The sequence below is a fragment of the Rhagoletis zephyria genome, unplaced genomic scaffold (assembly GCF_001687245.7).
Source record: "Rhagoletis zephyria isolate East Lansing unplaced genomic scaffold, Rhagoletis_zephyria_1.1 Rzeph_scaffold_01320, whole genome shotgun sequence".
NCBI lineage: Eukaryota > Metazoa > Arthropoda > Insecta > Diptera > Tephritidae > Rhagoletis > Rhagoletis zephyria.
In genome coordinates, this window is record NW_016158404.1 from 289 (window position 1) to 20,997 (window position 20,709).

The 20,709-nt window shown below is 34.7% G+C and overlaps 1 protein-coding gene across 14 annotated transcripts; it reads right to left on the reverse strand.

Annotated features, from left to right (window-relative positions):
• Window positions 1-3,795: 3,795 nt before the first annotated feature.
• On the reverse strand, window positions 3,796-16,204 carry CROT (Carnitine O-octanoyltransferase). 14 transcript variants are annotated; one of them, XM_017617038.1, is made up of 10 exons: window positions 12,346-12,723; window positions 12,104-12,287; window positions 11,842-12,047; window positions 11,570-11,785; window positions 6,506-6,697; window positions 6,316-6,446; window positions 5,841-6,257; window positions 4,683-4,817; window positions 4,553-4,596; window positions 3,796-3,948 (listed from the first exon to the last, which is right to left on the reverse strand). In XM_017617038.1, the coding sequence occupies exons 1-8, from the start codon at window positions 12,721-12,723 to the stop codon at window positions 4,688-4,690; spliced, it is 1,854 nt and encodes a 617-aa protein (XP_017472527.1). In that variant the 3' UTR covers window positions 3,796-3,948; window positions 4,553-4,596; window positions 4,683-4,687. The 14 variants fall into 14 exon arrangements, with proteins under 14 accessions (XP_017472527.1, XP_017472529.1, XP_017472526.1 ...); XM_017617037.1 differs by lacking the exons at window positions 3,796-3,948; window positions 4,553-4,596 and adding exons at window positions 15,085-15,134; window positions 15,983-16,204 and having other exon boundaries at window positions 4,688-4,817; window positions 12,346-12,735; XM_017617036.1 differs by lacking the exons at window positions 3,796-3,948; window positions 4,553-4,596 and adding exons at window positions 15,081-15,134; window positions 15,983-16,204 and having other exon boundaries at window positions 4,688-4,817; window positions 12,346-12,742.
• Between the last annotated feature and the right edge of the window lie 4,505 nt (window positions 16,205-20,709).

Consider the following 20,709-nt stretch of genomic DNA (forward strand, 5'->3'; position numbering starts at 1 on the left):
AAATTATTTTTATTTGCAAATAGCTTACGTATAATCGTAGTAACAGATACCTATTCCACCGAAAATGACGTGAAAAAGCTGTAACTAACTTTAGTGTCAACTTTATTTTGACCATGAATGAGCCCCATTATTTACATGTAATACGAGTATTGCAGTGAAAAATCATCATTCAACACATTGGTCCGTATGCATAAAAACTAAGCAATTGCTTTTACTTAAAATTTCATAACTCACTTAAATTTATTTGAACAAATCGAGTAAAAGGTTTGAGATTTTAAGAAAAGGTATTTGCTTAGGTTATATGCATATGGCATATTTTCTCGAAATAACTGTTCATAAAACTCAAACATAACTTTTCGAGAAAGACCACTTTGCTAGCAAGTGCAATTGCTGCTTTTGTACGTTTTTGTCAATGTATCCATCTTTGAGTGAATTTGTTAGCAAGAAAACTGCGGTTTGTTGCATTGAAAGCAATCGTTAAAAAATAAAAACTGATTTTTTCTTCGCTTTTAAATGCCGACAACAAATTGCCAAAGAGTACGCATTTGTAGGCTTTTTTTGTCAATGTCAATTAATTTTCATAAATTTAACCAAGAATTTTAATCTTTTTTTTATTAAATCAATGCCGCGAAAAAGAAAATCCAAACCAAAGTACTTAACATTGATACAAATTAACAATATTGTATCTCCGCTCAGCTCTGTTAACTTGCCGCTCCGATCTGTTAATTTGCCGCTCTCAATTTTCGATTCGAGTGGTGAGCTTCTAGAGCGATTTTCGTAGTGTTTGCACGGCTATTCGTAATTGCTGCTTCTCTGTTTTAAACGTTCTCTGCTGCTTCTCTGTTTTAAACGTTCTCTGCTCTGGTTGCCGCAGTATTCGCGTTGCCGTTTTGGTCCAATTGGACCAAAATTGGTAGCTTCATTCTCCTTTGGTAGTTTGGTTGGTTTGATTAAGCTTTTGGTAGGCAAAAATGCTTTGAAAAGTCAATCAAATTGAGCATTAAAATTTATTCTTTTACTTTGCGTTTACACGTTGAAAACATTGCTTTCACTTTGCTCATACGTATAAGTTTTCTTTTTTTTTCTAAATTTTATTAAACACACAATTTTCTGCAAACAAAAACTGACTTCCCAAAATATGATCGATCAGCTGTTGAAATTGAACGAAAATTTGCCTATCGTCTTGAAAGAAAAATTGGTGATAGGATAGGATAAATTTGGAATTTTTTTTTTATTGAAATACATAAATAGTCTGTTCCAATAGCAGTCCGGTTTACAGGATTTAGTCAGAACTTACAGGAAGTCGTTCCTATTGACATAAAACCTGTAAGTGGGAACACATTTGAGAGAGTAACTGAGCAACTGTTCCTAGTCAGAAGTTACAGGATTTAGTCCGGAGTTTTTTTTCCTGTAAGTTCATGAAAAGTGTCAAACGATCAGCTGATTTACATGTGCAAACAAAAACAGAAAGCGGTGAAAGCAAAGAAGCTTATATTTGTTAAAAAATGGAAGTAAACAACGAAATATTTGAATATGTATAGATTTTAATAATTATTTAGTGATATTTCAGCCAAATCAGTGTAGTACCAATGACATGTAAACAAACCGACTGACGTTTTTACAGGAAATAGTGCTTTTTGCGTTCCCATGCACTTCTGCATCTGTTCTCCTTTTACTCTCATTTGAGGGAGTAAAATTGTAGTTTGACAGTTCCACAGGTTTTAGTCCGAAGTTCAAAGGAACAGACTAAAAATGTCAGATTTTGTTTTTTCAAACATTGAATTGTTCTCAAAGGTATTTGCATTTTTTACCAAAGTTTTTTAATAATAATAATAATAGATTGGCGCTTACACAAATGTTAGTGTTTGGCCGAGCTTCTCCTCCGATCTGTGGCGTGCGCCTTGATGTTGTCACACAAAGCGGAGGGACCTACAGTTTTACGCCGACTCCGAACGGCGATTGTATTTTTATGAGAAGCTGTTTTTCATGGCAGAAATACAATCGGAGGTTTGCCATTGCCTGCCGAGGGACGACCGCTGTAAGAAAAAACCTTTTTTCTATATTTTCTTGCTTCGGCAGAACATATACTAAAAAAAGTTTTTTACACAATACGTTAATTCTTTTATTTAAAAGCCCGAATTTTGTTTTTTTTTAACCTTAAATATTGGCATGAATAAAGAATGATAGAATACGAGATTGCGCCGTCCCGGCCGTTGACATTTGTGTACCACAAGTAAACAAATAATAGAGCGAAGAGAAGAACGAGTTGAAACTGCCAAAACAGTACACTTTACAGCGAAAAACGTGTTTTAATTTTGCTAAATGCGAAAATATTGCATTTTGCACCTAATCTATTAGAGAATAGTGAACATTTTAGTGCACCCCATTGCTTTGCATTTGAGGCTGCTGAAGCAAACGTTTAAGTGCACTTCATTGCTTTGAAATTAAGGTTGCTGGAGCAAACTGCGGTGCATCTCAGCGGGATTGCTTAGTTAACTTGCTAAAAGAGGCTGCTTGGAGCAGAAGCGAAATCATTGTGATGCAATGCTGTCAATATAAACATTTCGGGAAAGCGGCTTTTTTGGACTTGGGTTTACAGGATTTAGTCAGAACTTACAGGAAGTCGTTCCTATTGACATAAAACCTGTAAGTGGGAACACTTTTGAGAGAGTAACTGAGCCACTGTTCCTAGTCAGAAGTTACAGGATTTAGTCCGGAGTTTTTTTTCCTGTAAGTTCATGAAAAGTGTCAAACGATCAGCTGATTCGCATGTGCAAGCAAAAAACAGAAAACGGTGAAAGCAAAGAACCTTATATTTGTTAAAAAATGAAAGTAACCAACGAAATATTTGAATATGTATAGATTTTAATAATTATTTAGTGATATTTCAGCCAAATCAGTGTTGTACCAATGACATGTAAACAAACTGACTGACGTTTTTACAGGAAATAGTAGGAGTGTTCGCTATGCAAAAAATTTGTACAAGTTGGTACCAATTGTTACCAAATCGTGTTCGTTTAGCCAATAACCCAGTAAAACGTGCAAGGAGAGAGCACAATTTTGACATTTCATTTGGAGGGGAAGTTGCAAATTCGTGCTGGGAAAATTTTTGCCAGTAAGAATTTGCAAGCAGGATTGTGGCACACGGTTCCATTTTGTCAACATTAATTTGAATCAACGAGTTCGTTAAATTTAAAAATGAACAATCTTGTTGCGATTTACTAATGAAAGAAGTATGTAAATATTCGTTTATTCAATTAATATAGTTAATTCCAAACATTTGAAAGGTACTCGGCTGAAAAAGCTGTATTCGTAATCGGAACGCAGTCAACACCACTGTCGATATAGGAAATTCGACAGTGACTTCCACAAATAAATTGAAGCGTATGTTGAAGAAAGTCAATAATTTTAAAAATTTATTATGCTCGAAATGCAACCGTGGACGCCAGCTGGCAGTAAAGCTTGCAAATGTTTGCTATTTCCTGTTCACGCATAACTCAGTAAGTTTCTCTATTTGGAAGAGTAAGATACCTTATTCTCTGAATTTTGTTACTGGCTAATTCTTACTGGCAGTTGCATAGCGAACACTCCTAGTGCTTTTTGCGTTCCCGTGCACTTCTGCATCTGTTCTCCTTTTACTCTCACTTGAGAGGGTAAAATTGTGGTTTGACAGTTCCACAGGTTTTAGACCGAAGTTCAAAGGAACGGACTATTTGAATCAACAAGTTCGTTAAATTTAAAAATGAACAATCTTGTTGAGATTTAGTAATGAAAGAAGTATGTAAATATTTGTTTATTCAATTAATTTAATTAATTCCAAACATTTGAAAGGTACTCGGCTGAAAAAGCTGTACTCGCAATCGGACCGCAGTCAACACCACTGTCGATATAGGAAATTCGACAGTGACTTCCATAAAGAAATTGACGCGTATGTTGAAGAAAGTCAAGCTGATGCCAGATAAAACTTTGTAGCTTTGCGTGACATTTATAAATTTGCCAGCAAAGCGCCAGACGCAAAAGGTATGCCACAATGAACGCCAAGAAAACAATTTTGTACTGCTTTTTTACTCGTTAAAATTGCTGTGAATTTTATATATTTTGCTCTAAAATTATTAGCAATGTAATTATGTTTTATGTTTCTGCATGAAAACTCGAATTTGGACGAAACAAAATAAATATTAAACCGGCTGATTGTCAAAGCGCGCAAAAAGATGGGAGTTGGCCATCTTTTCGCTTCGCGCTGCAACTTCAACGATCTATGTGGCATGCTTTGTGCATTTTTATACAATTCATCAATGCGAATTTATATAAGGTGGTGTTACTAGCTCAGCTGATTTTGTGTATGTGTTTCGCCGCACGGCTTCTGATATCAAATTGAAAAATTTTGTTTAAATTTCTACACACACTCTTACAGATTTTGACAGTTTATGCTGCCAAAGCAAAAACAAAATACATGTAAATTTTTGTTTTTGTACTCCTGCTATCACCTTATATTAATTCGCCTTGCAATTCATCTTATCTGTCAAAGCGAATATGTCACATAAAGCGCAACAAAAGTATTATGTATATATGTATAGGTCCTGTTTTGTTTTCCACCTGAAATAATTAGTCAAAACTCAATTTCTACAGGCATCTTTACTTACGAATATACTTGTAAGTTTGTATGATTAATATACAAATACCTATTTCACAACTTGGAATCATATGCATTTTGTAAAACAGCTTTGATTGTAGAAAATTCTTGCTTAAATGTTTCATTAAATTTATGCGGACTTGTTTTGGAGCTATCACGAAATGCTGAGATTTGAATATAAATGCTGGAAAATATAAAATTTGCAATATATTAATAAATATCAAATTTTCATAGAATAGAAGGTTACGACATGGTGCTGTCAAAAATTTGTTTTCCTCCAATGACGTAGTTGCGAAGTGAGTTCTGATTGGCTGAAACATTTTACGAAGAAGGAGATACACAAAACGCAGAAAATATAGCTGCNGAATTTCGTCTCTTTAGCCTACATTGAATTTCTGTAGTCCAACGATGCTCACCCATTTTGTCTTGTTGGCGCCAGCGAATGAAGAACAAACATTTCTTCAAATTTAAAAAGTAAAAATTTCACTACTAACAATTTAAAAATGTTCTTAAAACTTGCAAAGATATTTGGAAAAGAAATATCACTGTTTTTGTTTTTAGGAGTATGGTGGGAGTGTCATTGATAAAATTAGAGCGAGAGAAAGTTTTTCTTACAAAACCTTTCATTATTGAATCATGGCTGCCGTATAGCATATTTTAGGAATCCTAATCAAATGGGCATTTTTGATATAAAATCGTGGCTAAACTTATTATAACAAAATAAAATATTATAACTTCACGTGAAACCGGATTAACATAATAATAGCGACAACTGAAATGTAAATCGAATGCAAATTGAAATTTGCTGGTGATTTTATTCTTGAAATCGATCACGACGCATGCGCGCATTTATAAATAAAAAGCGTTCAAACATTGGCAAAATTTCGCTACCGAAATTGCAATTCATCTTTAGACATACGGTAAAACCTAAATTACATTTTTCAGTGTAATTTTTACAATCAAAAACAGCGCACTTAAATTTTTAATAATTTAAATAAACTCAAAGACGCAGAAAAAAGCACAAACTTCAACGCGAATTGTCTAAAATAGTGTATTTTTATAGATAATTTTTTAGGAATCTGGCAACTCCAAAAATTGAGATATCTACGCCATCAAGATGGCGGCCATGGCTGATGTCGTAACCTTGTATTCTATGAACCTTGAGTAAATATTTACAAAATAAGTAAAACAAGGGTATAAAACGTACTTGTCTGAGGTAATGGTGTAGAAAACACCATATCCATCTAAGGTCATTGGAGCCACAAATCCCACATTAGTGGAATATCCTAACGTACTTGTAGAAAGAATAAAGTTTCCTGCGCCTCCGCTTTTTATGTACAATGGATCCTCATAGAATTCTGGTATACCCCTTCCATTTTCGTAAGCTATACACCACAATCCAAATAAATGTCTGTCCACTCCATTTCCTTCGCGCGTCTCATTCATCATGTGATTGTGATGATTAACGGCATTTCGAAAGGCAGAACATATTTCTGAATTTGAAGATTTTGAATTGTTTGCAACTTGAATAAACTTATGTACTTCAGTGGTGCAAGAGCGTAAAGTTTCCGTACGACCGTTGTAGTAATGACGCATAAGGGCTGTCTCATATGTAGAAGCAATCCTACGAAAATGATAAAATAGCCATTGGATAAGCGCCAATAAATTAAATAACTACTTACTCGTTGTGCAGTTTTGCATATGCTAACTGCATGACAACTTGAATGAAAGAGTCGGGATGTAGGTTCCACTTTTTTATAACCTCTTTTCCGTATCCCTTGAAGCAGTCATGTGTAATGATAATGTCATTTCTCTGAAAGAGTTCAAGGGATAAGAACGAAATGTCTTAATGATTACATTTGTAATGATTACTCTTCGGTCACAGTCCACCATTGCTCGTTTAATTTCTACCCTCAGATTTTCATCCAATTCGAACTTTAATTCCTTCAGGGGAACGATCGCGATGACTTCCTGAGAATCCCAGTCTGGCTCGGGAACTTCATACATGCTAAGCTGCACAAAAAGTGCATAGCTCACACTAATGCTGCCATCATACGCTGAATGCTGTGAATGAACAAAAAAAAGTACTTATAATTGGGTGACGTAATTTAGAAAGCATAAAGTTTATTTTAACTTTTTAATCCGCCAAAATTTTTTGTTCAATTTATGACGCCTTTTGGAGGGAATGTGTAGGAGGCCACAGACTTGAACCCAGGGTGTACGGCTATATGTACAGATGGTTCCAAGCTTAACAAAAGCGTGGGTAGCGGGATTTATTCTGATGAACTCGTGCTAAACCTCAGTTTTCGCTTACCGGACCATTGCTGCCTCTTTCAAGCAGAGCTCAACCCATAATGGATGCGACTCGGTGGCTCATAACCTCCACCCTCCAGAACGGCCTACTATCTGTTCTGACAGCCAGGCTGCTATCAAATCTCTCGAATCAAACGGAATAACGTCCAAAGTAGCCATAGAATTAAGAAATACTCTCAACCTGCTGGCATCAAAATGCTCCTTGACAGTTGTATGGGTCCCTCGATATAGGGACCTTCCTGGCAATTACCTAGCTGACGAGCTGGCAAGGAGGGGACGAAAATATCTGAAGTCAATTCTGCTCAGAATGAGAATATACCTCTAACTCCCTGCAAACATGGACTAAAGGCTGAATTCATTCTGGTAAACACCAGGTGGGCTGTGGAAATCATCTGCCATACTACCAGGAAAATTTGGGCAATGGTTTATGGTTGGCCATCTTTTTGCTTTGTGTTGGTGTGAGCGTTGTCGAATTTTGGCTATGTGGACGGCTGCATTTGAATTCATATATGTATTTATAGTCAGCTGTTGATTAGTGCCAACACCGAATAGAGCAATGCTTGGTGTTTTTATAGCATATTACATTTTAGTATAAATATAATATAGTATAGCTTATAAGTTCTACAATTCAATGAAGCTTGGCAGAGAATACTTTGGCCACTAAATTAACATATTAACGAGAGATAAACTAATATGTCATATCAATAATTGCTTGAAAAATGATATTCCCCCCCCATCCCATTTGATTAAAAAGGAGAACCATAAGGTATGCATACCTACATATGTCCTTGAACAACAGGCCACAAATAAATTTGTTCACAAAGGATTATGTATATATGTATATTTCTATCAGGTATACAGCATAACTGCTACAAGTTAAGTTGACGTAATTTTAGTCGGAGTGAAGTTTTGCTTTTATGTGGCAAGTGCAATAATCGTTCCTACCAAGTTTGGTACAAATTGGGCGAACGGTTACCGAGATATACATACATATGTGGTTATATGTGGGTGGTGCCACGCCCATTTTCTAAAATTTTATCATAAACTTATTTATTGCTAAAGAATTATTGCAAGCATCAACTTTTGAGCAAATTAGCTTCAGTATTTAGTGATTTAGCGAAGATTTCGCATTTCTCAAAATTAGCGTTATATCAGATGTGGGCGTGGTTATTGTCCGATTTTAAAAATTTTCGGTGCCAAGTTTGGGAGAAATTGGTGAAGCGCTTACTAAGATATACACGTGTAATCATAAGTTTGCGTGGCTTATTTTTCGTCTAAAAATCATTGTAAATATCAATTTTTAGTGAATAATCTTCAGTAGTTACTAAAATATCGCAATTTTTGTCGTATTTCTGAACACTACCGTTATATGGGAGGTAGGCGTTATTGTCCTATTTTACACATTTTCAATACCATCCGTCCTACGCTGAAGAGAAGTACACATACCAAGTTTCGTTAAGATATCTCAATTTTTACTCGAGATATTGAGTGCCCAGACGGACGAAAGGACAGACAGTCACCGCTTCTTTTCTTTTCGATTTCTTTTTTCCTTCTGATCATGTATGTATACATTGGCCTATATCTATCTCTGAACAAAGTTATATTACCCTTGTGCACAAGGTATCAAAAGGCAACTTTTCGCAGAAATGGTATAGAATTCTTAGGCCCACTTGCAGAACAGCAGGTTATGTATATAACGCGAAGTTTACCGGTTAAATTGATAAATTGGCTTGCATAATCAATGGCTAGGATTAAGATTACAGTTAAATCGTAAAATATTTAGCCCTGCAATTTTCGAAGGTTAACTTGCTAACTCTACATATCGCACGCGATCATCAAAAGTGGCACAAGCCAAAATTTGGCATTTTTGAAATTAGTTGCGTTCGCGTAGCTGTTAATTGTTCATGTTTAACCAAAACTTACAAGTTTTTTAGGTTCGCGTACGCAAAAAACTTGCAAAGTAGTGGAAATTGAGAGAGCAAAGTGACATTTCATTTTGAGGGGAAGCTGCTGGTTTCTGCTGGAAAAATTTTTTCCAACAGCAATTTGCCAGCAGGAAAACAGCTTTTTCGCATTTACGCAAATCACAAAATTTAATTTGATGGTTTGGAAGTTAAAAATTATAAAATGCGACTAATTAAACTTGAAAGAAATAAGTAGTTATTTGTTTAATCAATAAAATGTGTCAGTATAACACTTTGTGATGACTTTTCGTACGTTTTAAATTAAGGCGAATTTATAGGTGCGTTCGTTTAAAATCTCCAGTTAAAACCAACCAACTGCCAAATTCCGGCGAAATGCCATCTGTTCTCTCACACTCTTGTCAAAAATATCCAAAATAGTACGCGAACAGAAAATTTGCAGAAACTTGCTAGTTAGACGAACAGCTGATATAATTTTTGTTTACATTCAAAAGTGTAAAATTTAAAACGTACGAAAAGTCATCACAAAGTGTTATACTGACACAGTTTATTGATTAAAAAAATAACTACTTATTTCTTACAAGTTTAATTAGTCGCATTTTGTAATTTTTAACTTCCAAACCATCAAATTCAATTTTGTTATTTGCGTAAATGCCAACCAGCTGTTTTTAATCAGCTGCTTTTTTGTTGGCAAATTGCTGTTGGCAAAAATTTTTCCAGCAGAAACCAGCAGCTTCCCCTCAAAATGAAATGTCACTTTGCTCTCTCAAATTCCCCTACTTTGCAAGTTTTTTGCGTACGTGAGCGCAAAAACTCGTAAGTTTTGGTTAAACATGAACAATTAACTCTCTAGAAAATAATTTTTGCAACCTCACATACGCGGTTTTGCATTTTGTTGATACGCGGTTTTGTACTTTAAACGGCGATATGTTTTCTTGGGACAGTCTAATGTAGGGTTGCCAGACGTACTGCTTTTGGGAGTAAACGTACTCCTTTTTATTACAATGTACTCCCATGTACTCTCAAAAAAAAAATATCTGGAAATGTACTCCTTTATTAGTTTTGTACTTCTTTTGTACTCCTTTTTCCAGCTATTAATATTTTATACTGGGAGTAAAATGATAACTGTTGCACAGTTTTTTTGAAAAATAAAAAAAATAAAATTTTGTTTCCTTTATACAAAATCTAAGAAAAATTACACCTGGAAAAGAGGTGTGTGCCGCATGTACTTATCTCCCAAAGCTGGCAAATGCAAATAAGGATTAAAATTTTAAATCCAATTAATAAAATTAAAGTAAAATATTTACAAAGTTACCAAAAAAAAATTTGTTTAACAAAATCTATAAAGAACCCTTTTATTGTTCAAAAAACCTGTGCGACAGTTATTATTTTACGCCCTGTACTTTGCCATTCATATTGTGGCAAACACTACTTAGTAAGAAAAGTTAAGTGTGATAGTGAAAAAGTGTAAGCATGGGCGCAAGGTAAGTGCAGGGCGCTCGGATATAAAAATCAGAAAAATATTAAATTATTTATAAGGCTTAATTTAAAAAAATGGCCATACATTCAGGAAGAGTCTGGAATTCTTTCCTATAAGGGCAGTCATTGAAGAGGTGGTGAGCGAAGGGGGAGTGGCCGCGGCACCTCCAACCCCCACCTAGACGCCCTATGGGTCCCAGGGACCCCTTAGAAAAATCGCCAAAAATCACAATATTCACTTGCGTCCACAATATTTTTGCGTAGAATTCGGTAAGGGATTATAACCCTTACTACGTAGAATCTTCCTTTCTGTGTTGCCGAAGAAGAGAGGAGGAACCCCTCTCTCCGTCAAAAGTGTATAACATTTCTTGTGGATATAATTCCGGCTTCGGTATCCAAAGTATTTTTGCAATTAACTCCTTTCTGTGTAGGCGGCCTTTGGCCGCACTTAGGGATTATAACCCTTACTAAGTAGAATTCTCCTTTCTGTGTTGCCGGGGAAGAGGGGCAGGCACCTCTTTTGTTATCAAGGGTATATAAAATGTCCCGTGCAAATGAATATTCAGCCTTTTTCAAACGAAAAAACGCAAGTGAAAATTATGACTTTTGGTCAGTTTTCTAAGGGTTCTCTAGGGAACCATAGGGGCCCTAGGTGGTCGGGAGTAACATTTTTGTCAATAGCGGTTCTGCCCTCTCCAAAAAGGTCGGAAAAGGTGCCACGTCCATTCCCCCTTCGATCACCATCTCTTTAACAACCACCCCTATTGGAAAGCCAACCCATATAGTTATTTATTTTTCACATTTATTGTTGCTTTGAAAAAGATTTCTAAGATATCTTTGTTTGTTTGTACCTAATTAATGGTAATTTGTAACAATAAATTGCACAAAAAATTAAAAAAAGAAATTGTACTCCTTTCTTATGTCATGTACTGCTTTTTTCCTATCGAAAATATAAATGTACTCCTTTCTCCGTTTCAAAATCTGGCAACCCTAGTCTAATTTCCATACATATTTTTAAAAGGAGTGTTACATATTTTTGGTTTTCAGAATAAAGCTCAAAAGTAATCTAAAAATTTAAATTTGTATGACAAAGATGGATAAATATTTTAAAATTCCATTTTTTTTTAGTTATAATCCTTACGCTCTGTGCTTACTAGTCATATTATAATATGTATTGAATTCATTTGTGTTTTATAAAATAGATATGTACATAAATGTTTACCTCTCCAATGCAGGCAAATCGGCCATTTTTATAGGCAATAATTGTGCTACTTCGATCTCCCCACTTTGAATGATAATCGCCACTTACACAAATAAGCGAAATTTCTTCATAGGTTTGTGGCTCATTCTCGTCGAATGCTACAAAGATTGAAGAACTTTCTATTGTTATGAGTGTTTCAATATTCTTTGCCGAGATTTCTTGAAGATGCATATAATTCTATAAATATTTGAGTTCAAAGTATTGAAAAGATTTATTATTTTTAAAATGCTTACATTTGCCCAAGTAGTACGATCGTCATGGGTAAGAACAGGTACACAATCTCCCATTGGCTCATAATCTAAAGTACAACGAATGCGTTGCAATACATTGCGTATTTCTTGCTGGGTTATAATCGTCCCATCAGTATGTAGGCAATCAAAAACAAAAATTCGCCCTTTACCAGAAATAATGGCATGCGAAGGCGTTGCACCATCCTTAACTAGAAACGACAAAGATTTATTTAGTTTCTTTTAAAAGCTATACAATAGATTTTACCTGTCTTAAAGTAACTTTTAATATAATCAAATTCCACGCCAGGAACTCGTGTTGTTGAGAAGAATCTCTTGTACAATGCTGATGAATATTTAGTTTTGCCGCCGTTAGAAGAAAGTGGTTTCATTGTAGCCTTGTGGGCCAATTCCCAAAACTCCAATGTATGATATATCATACGTGATAAATTCTGAATTATTTTAATGTATATTTAATGGCTAATTTATATTAATTAAAAAAAAAATAACCTTAAGCAAATGAGCCGGCGTTTCTGGAATATTGATGACTTCAAATTTTACTGGCATTCCCATTACGATGTAGGGATGTAGTGGTAGTCTCAACATATGGTATGCATATTTATCCCACCATTCATTTAACCAATTCTTCTTGATTGCAGCTAATTCTTTTAATTTTTCATGCAATTGAGCACCGACTCCAGATTCAAATTTCTTGATAATTTCTTTCGAATTACTCAATTCTTTATGTGAGCCAAATGGCTTTAACGATTCATAGTAGCGTTTTAGTGTATCGTGTAGGTCTGGTAGGGGTAATGCTGGCAATGTTTCGTCGTAGTCATAAGTATTTAGTTCGCCTTCATCCAAAAAATAAATGCTAGCCCGATCCATAATTATTCAAATCTGAAAACTTACAGAAGATACAAATGGATATCTTATATGGTATATCATGGAGAAATATAAGAAATTAGACTTTGATCAAGGCAGAATTAATCCATTCATTAAACGCGACTGCACTCATTTTTATTAATTCATTGCCCTTATTTTTAGTGTCTGTTTACTAATTTATACACATACGTCAGTGTCGGGCATTTTTAGCTTTCTTTTTCGTGCGTGAATAGATGGTATTTCGCTGCCAACGTCTCCGCCATCACCAGTATACTACATAGCGGCATGTCCAACGCCGGCATAACTCCGTAAGCAAGTGCCTTGCGCTGGCAGAATTGATAGGCAAGTGCCCTGCGCTGGGCATGCTTGCTACCATAGTTGCCAACTTAGTGCTTTAAGCACTAGATTTAGTGCTTTTTGAAAATTAAAACGCCAAAAAAAAATTATTTAGTGCCTAGTGCCTTTTTAGTGCTTTTTTCTGAACTAAAATTACTTCGAGATAGTTAAAAACTGAAATAAATTGAAATATTTAGGGCTGCCAGAATTTACAAGAATCTACAAATTTAAGTGAACTAAAGTACAACCATGATTGATAAAAGGCTGAAGTTGCAAACCCACCTTGCTAAATTATATCGCGTTGAAAATGCTAGTACGCAAGTAAGTTAAGTATGTATTTCTTTTTTTCTTTTCTAAATATTTGTACAAATTTTGTTTTTTTTTTTACCACCTGAGTAAAACACATCGTTTCTTGGTGCTGAATCCAAATCTGGCCTCACAATTGGTCTAGCACTAGANTTATTTGCTCATTTCTAATTAGGGCATCATTTTCGTTTGATGCGATTCGAGTTTTCTTTCTCGAGATATACCAGTTTTAATGTGCACTACTTCGGTATTAAGTTATGAAAAAAGCATCCCTTGATTCTTAAAAATTTGGTGCTNTTTTTTACTCATCAAAGTTGCTGTGGATTTTAATTATTTTGATTTAAAATTATCAGCAATGTAATTAAGTTTTATGTTTCTGCATGAAAACCCGAATTTGGACGAAACAAAATAAATATTAAACCGGCTGATTGTCAAAGCGCGCAAAAAGATGGGAGTTGACCATCTTTTCGCTTCGCGCTGCCGCTTCAACGATTTATGTGGCATGCTTTGTGCATTTTCATACAATTCATCTTATCTGTCAAAGCGAATCTGTCACGTAAAGCGAAGCAAAAGTTTTATGTGACATCAGCTTTAGACAGCGCTGCAACGCAAAGACCAGCCAGCAAAAAAAAGTGTACTCCTGCTATCAGCTTATATTAATTCGCCTTGGTATTTGTGAGATTTAAAAATTTTGAAAACTTGTTTGTTATGTTAGCAAACATCAAAAATGTTCAGGCTGTCTCTCAGCGGTTTTACCTTCAAATTTTTGTATCTTGATCTTCTTTGAACGTTTTTTAGATACGAAAATTAATGAACATTTATGCCGTTTTTGTTTGTTTCCGAGTACGAAGCCTCCCATTGTACCTTTCAGGATTCATATGTAAAATATACGAGACTGCACTGTTGAGAAAATTTTTTGCTCCTCTGCTGGCTTGGACGTAGCAATATGTGATAGTGTGAGTGTGCCCGGACTGATATGCTTGCCAGTTTGGTATATTGTACCAAATATGGGCCTTTTGTATCCGGTTGGGACTTTGGGCCTTTTTGTTTGTTTTGGACCATTTTGAAGCAACGTTCGCTTCAAACTTTATACAAAATTTAGAAAAATTCGACAAGTTTTTATTAAAATTTCAACTTTTTGATCTGAATCTATAGAACATTTTTGGGTATGCAGTTTTATAACCGCTGCTATTTTAGTCTAATGAAAACTAAAATAAAAAAATGTATGCTTGTATGGAAAAAAGTACAAAAATCCGTCACAAAAAAAAATCAAAATTCAACGCGATTTTTAGGTGGTTGAAACTTGCACTTTATTAAACTAAAATTGTATTGGCTATACAACTGCATACCCAAAAATGTTCTAAAGATTCAAATTCAAAAAAGAAATTTTGATCAAAATTTGTGGAATTTTCCTAAATTTTTTTATAAAGTTTTAAACTTTTTATATGGTTTCTGTTAAAGCATTGACGGTATTTTTATAAAAAAATAACAAAAAAAAAAATTTCGAAAAACTACGAATCTTAAAAAAAAAATCATCACGTGGTCACTTGGTTCAGTCACTGTATATACTTTTGATCGACGGCAAACAATTGTAAATTTTATTTTATTTTGGGCCTTTTAATTGTGGTACACAAAATTTTGATGGAAGAGGCAACCGTGGATATGCTTATAAACTACATATGTACATGTACCCATATGTATGCATTATGTACAAATACCTACGTGTCTTTGTATGTCCTTTTGTTATGCGTTCTCGTATGGATGTGTAAAACCTGTTGATAAGACTAATATGAATTATTTATTTAACAAAAGCTTAGATATGTTTTAACGGTGATAACAAAACTATTAAATTTAGACATCACTAATCAGAAGATAGAATATAATTTTGTACTTTAATAACGAATAATACACGAAAGTGAATTAAATAAACCAAACCGTCTTATACATAGATATTAGCGTCACACTAATAAAAGCAAAACAGTAGATGTTGAACGAAATACATATACATACATACTTACATATGTATGTACATACATAAATATCTGGGGACTTTTGACAACACAACTTCTGTGCGTTCTGTAGGTAGGAATTTATAGTCAAATGTAAGGAAGTTCCATTCGAAAATATTAAACAAGGCGAATTAATATAAGGTGATAGCAGGAGTACAAAAACAAAAATTTACATGTATTTTGTTTTTGCTTTGGCGGCATAAACTGTCAAAATCTGTCAGAGTATGAGTAGAAATTCAAACAAAATCACATACACAAAATCAGCTGAGCTAATAACACCCCCTTATATAAATTCGCCTTGATATTAAATTTGTATTTAACTTTCATAAAGTTAAAATCTTAAACTACTGCTTTCAATGAGTTAAAATAAAAAATAGCATATGAGAACTCGGTGAATTACTGCTTTGAAGAGCAAATGACCCCACTCGAGAAAAGCCGTTTCATCAAATGTCCACAGATATGTATGTATGTATATACATATATGTATGTAAATATGTAATGGATTTATACGAACAAGCAAGTGACTAAACAACCGCACTGCAAGAATGTTTACAAACAACTAAGTGGACTTAAACGGGCTCCTGAATTTCTAAATTCATTAATTTAATTACCATTTTCAGTCTGCATTAAAATGCACATTGATTTCAATACGATTATACAAGTCGACGTTTTATCACCAATCATACTTTAATTTATAGCTTTATTCTGCACTGGATCCGGTAATTCCGCGATGGTAACACCATACGCACTTCTGAACTTGGTGTTTTTTTTAAATCGCTTAAGCATAGCAAGAGCGCCGTCACATCCGCGCGCGCGCTCTTTGAATCTTCTTGACTTCAACCGAAGCAATATGCAGAGCACAATTCCTAAAGAATGCCCTACCCTGCAGTAAAAATTTTGAATTGATAAAAATAACAAACTTTTTCGAATTCAATGCAAATAAAGTAAAGATCGAGATTTTATATGTATTATCATTTCGATGTTACATATGTCTGACGGGATTCAAATATGGATTCAGCTAGGGCAGAATAAGTAAACAAATATGTAATGTTAAATAAAGTAAATACATAAACATGTTAAAAATTGGAGAAATAATTTTTTCTTATAGATATTTTGTGTCCAAAGGCAATCACCACGCTAAATTTCCGTCGCCAAAATTCTTTAAATTCAAAGCTGCGGGACCTAATAAAAGTGCACAACAACGCCGAGCAAATGGAATTTTCATTTTTGACAAGGCGTTACGTGTTGAAGTTGAATGCAGGAGACGGAAAGAAGGAAAAAGGACAAAAAAGTGAAAGAAGAAACGAGAATAAACTAGAGAGGAAATGAGAAAACGTCAAACATTACGCTGCGTTGATTTGCGGATAGCGCGCGTTGACACTCGTTAACAATGGAAAACGCAATGCTTAGCGCTCCAATTTAGGGACGCTAATAACGGATGTAATATGTAATCATGATGCAATAGGTGTTATCGGCTAGCAGCTTCTTGCTATAACTCCGCTATATTAACTGCCTTAGGTGAAGCAGTGTTACTTCTTTAACAATTCTTTGCCTAATAATACAGTTGAATGTTTTTTTTTTATTTTTTCTCAGTATACACATTTTGTTTTCTTAAAAATGCATTTTAACTTAGTTTATTTTATTTCATTACGAATATACTATAAAAACGCAAATTTTGTTTAGAAGAAAATATGAAATTTATATTTTTCCCCCAAAACGGGGATGAATTTCCTCCCGTCTTTCTTCGTATTCTACTGAGCTAAGGCAGTATCAAATCATGAACCAAAAATACAAGATCACGTAAGAACGCGACGTTGTATTTGTAACTGGTTTTGAGAAAAAAGTTTGCGAAAGCTGGTTCGTCAGCTGGGCGTTTGTTTACATCACAAGCACCACTATTTTACACTTTTATTCAAGTAAAGAAGAGTTAATTCAACATGACAACACATTTTAAAGCATTTTGTTGCATCATTTTACCTAAATGGTGCGTTTAAAGTGGCTGACAATAATTTTGGCTAATTTTGGTTTTCGTTGTTTTCTTTGCTTTGTTTACTTTTCGCTCGTTTTCCAGTGAAACACGATGGCGTAGAACCCGCTAAAAAAATCGACTTTTTTCACTCTCTTGTTCTTACGTGATCTTGTGTCTTTCGTTCATGGTATCAAATCGAGCTGCCACAACTGATACCACCTTGCATCATGATATGTAATCAGCTAAATCTGACAGTATGATATGCATGTAACTAGATGTTGCACGTTGTTAGGCGCGCCTCTTATTCTTTGGAGATTTTTGCCAATTAAAATTGGCGATAGCGAACGTTGTAATCCGGCTGCAGGTCTGACTATTTTGCGGTCATCGCGACAGGAAAGTAGTTAGTTTTCTTATTTTTAAGTCAGCTTTATTTCCTGCAGGGTATCAAGTGGTATGGGCACTACCGCAAACAAACGATGAGCACAACATGCACACGGAATAGTGTGCTTAGGGTCGGACGGTGGGTTAAATTGGAGTTTTGGTAACTTTCTTTTTCATTCTTATATTTCTTCTTTTGTTATGATGAAATTAAAAATACTGATTCGGATTTATATTAAAAAATGTGGATAGAAAAAATCAACTCATATACATGAAGTTATACAGTTATTATATTGTTCACAATGGCGCACAGTGTTTCGAATATATGGAGGCAGGTAGAAAAGTCATGGCGACAGTTGATAAAAGAAAGCCGGTTGGACTTAGATAGGGAAAAGTTAAAGTCATAAATACCAAATCTTACATTATTTACTAACCCCCCTTCTTCACGAAGGATACATATCAAAACAAAAAAAAATACGGGTATGGGTGCGATACCGACTAATCAGTTTAGTTGCCTTTGGCGATTAACCCATTAAAGAAAGTGTTTCTTTTTCAACTGTAATCAATTTGTCGTGGAGTATTCAGGTAAAGGTATCTATCATTTATTTGGCAATTTCCTATTTTCTTACAAAAAAATTTACTTTGAAATGTAGATGCTAGTTTTCGAATATATAATTTGATCTTTGCGCGCGACTTTGCAAATATAAGTAAATTTTAGATTTTCTTAATTTTTAATTTTCAGCTTTTTTGGTTGATTGATTGGATGAAAAGAGAAGGCATGCCCCTGTTGCGCACTTTTGCTACAATTATAACGAGTTGTCCCTTCTTGTTATCTACGTTCTTTGGTTTTACTAGTTTTAGTCCGAGGAATACGGGATTGCACCTAGGGTATATACTATAGTGTCAAATTTTTTTTCTAGCTCTACGTTATCTACGTTCTTTGATTTCACCATGGTAACTGCACGTCTATACCTGCTATGGGCGCTCGCATACGAAACATCGTAAGAGATACATCGGAGGTGCAGACCGTTCATCGCAGAAAGTACACGATATAAGTAAGAGATATCTCATACCATTTATCGCATACCTAACTATGCGTTTAGCCACTGCTTTTTCGTATTTGCTTTGAATCCGAGGAGGAAAGAAGCGGTGTTATTCGGAGAAACGTTGTTCAGACACAACCAAATAAATAAAATAAAATTTANGCCTTTGGCGATTAACCCATTAAAGAAAGTGTTTCTTTTTCAACTGTAATCAATTTGTCGTGGAGTATTCAGGTAAAGGTATCTATCATTTATTTGGCAATTTCCTATTTTCTTACAAAAAAATTTACTTTGAAATGTAGATGCTAGTTTTCGAATATATAATTTGATCTTTGCGCGCGACTTTGCAAATATAAGTAAATTTTAGATTTTCTTAATTTTTAATTTTCAGCTTTTTTGGTTGATTGATTGGATGAAAAGAGAAGGCATGCCCCTGTTGCGCACTTTTGCTACAATTATAACGAGTTGTCCCTTCTTGTTATCTACGTTCTTTGGTTTTACTAGTTTTAGTCCGAGGAATACGGGATTGCACCTAGGGTATATACTATAGTGTCAAATTTTTTTTCTAGCTCTACGTTATCTACGTTCTTTGATTTCACCATGGTAACTGCACGTCTATACCTGCTATGGGCGCTCGCATACGAAACATCGTAAGAGATACATCGGAGGTGCAGACCGTTCATCGCAGAAAGTACACGATATAAGTAAGAGATATCTCATACCATTTATCGCATACCTAACTATGCGTTTAGCCACTGCTTTTTCGTATTTGCTTTGATTCCGAGTAGGAAAGAAGCGGTGTTATTCGGAGAAACGTTGTTCAGACACAACCAAATAAATGAAATAAAATTTTCGCAACATTTATAAAAAACTTACAACAAATTCGCACTGCAATGGTATGCGATCAAATGCCCACGTACAAAAATTTCCCTGCGATAAGATTTCGCATGCGATAAAACTGACAGTTCATATGCGAGCGCCCATAGCTACGGTGACCATCCGTCCTGTATTATACGGGACAGTCCTCTTTTTTGACCCATTGTCCTGGTAATTTATTTATTTTATACGGGACGCCAAATGTTCTGTATTTCTTTTAATGTCCTCTATTTGTCCCGTATTCGGTGTTCCGACGCCTTAACAGCTCATTAAAATGGCATGCCTATGAACGAGTTTTAAGTGATGTTGGTACATATATGATCGTAATTTTCTTTATAAACAGTTATTGTTTTCTAATCTGAAGACCTTTGATTCGAAACGGGGAATACATACAGTGGCCAAAATAGAAATTAGGACTCGACATTTTAGTAAGTTTTGGCTATTTTTCCTCAGTTTATTTAATGTTTATTGTTTATTTTATGAAAGTAAAGCTCTTTTTCCCCCAAAAACCATATAATATCAAATTTCCAACTTTGTGCAAAAAACTATAAAAATTAATTCTGCAATGTTTCGCCAAAATCTCAAACTTTTTAATTAGAATCTTTAGAAAAAAATTTGGTTTGCAGTTATGTAACTGATTAAAATTGAGTATAATAAAGTGCGAGTGGGAATTGCTGCTCAGTTGCTTCTCTTTCAAAAAAAAAAGGTCGAACATACTTACTTTGTATGAAAAAAATGCGTAACACCGTCAACAAAAAAAAAAATTGCCAAAAATTAGTGGTAAGCCTTACCGACTTAAAATTGCACTTTATTATACTAAAATTTAACGAATTTTTTAACAAATTTTACCGGGTAAAAATCTAGAGAAAACTTTCCTACATGATGTTACTATAGGGATACGCTGTATTATGCAGCGTTTTTGCTGCATTTAAAATGCAACTTTAGCACTTTAGAACATATGTTTTCGAAGAGCGTTCATGCTATAGCATTTAGCAAATGTACATTTACGCGAGTTCGAAATCGTATGCTTTTGACAAACAGCCGTGTTCCAGTCTCTTATTTAGATGCGTAT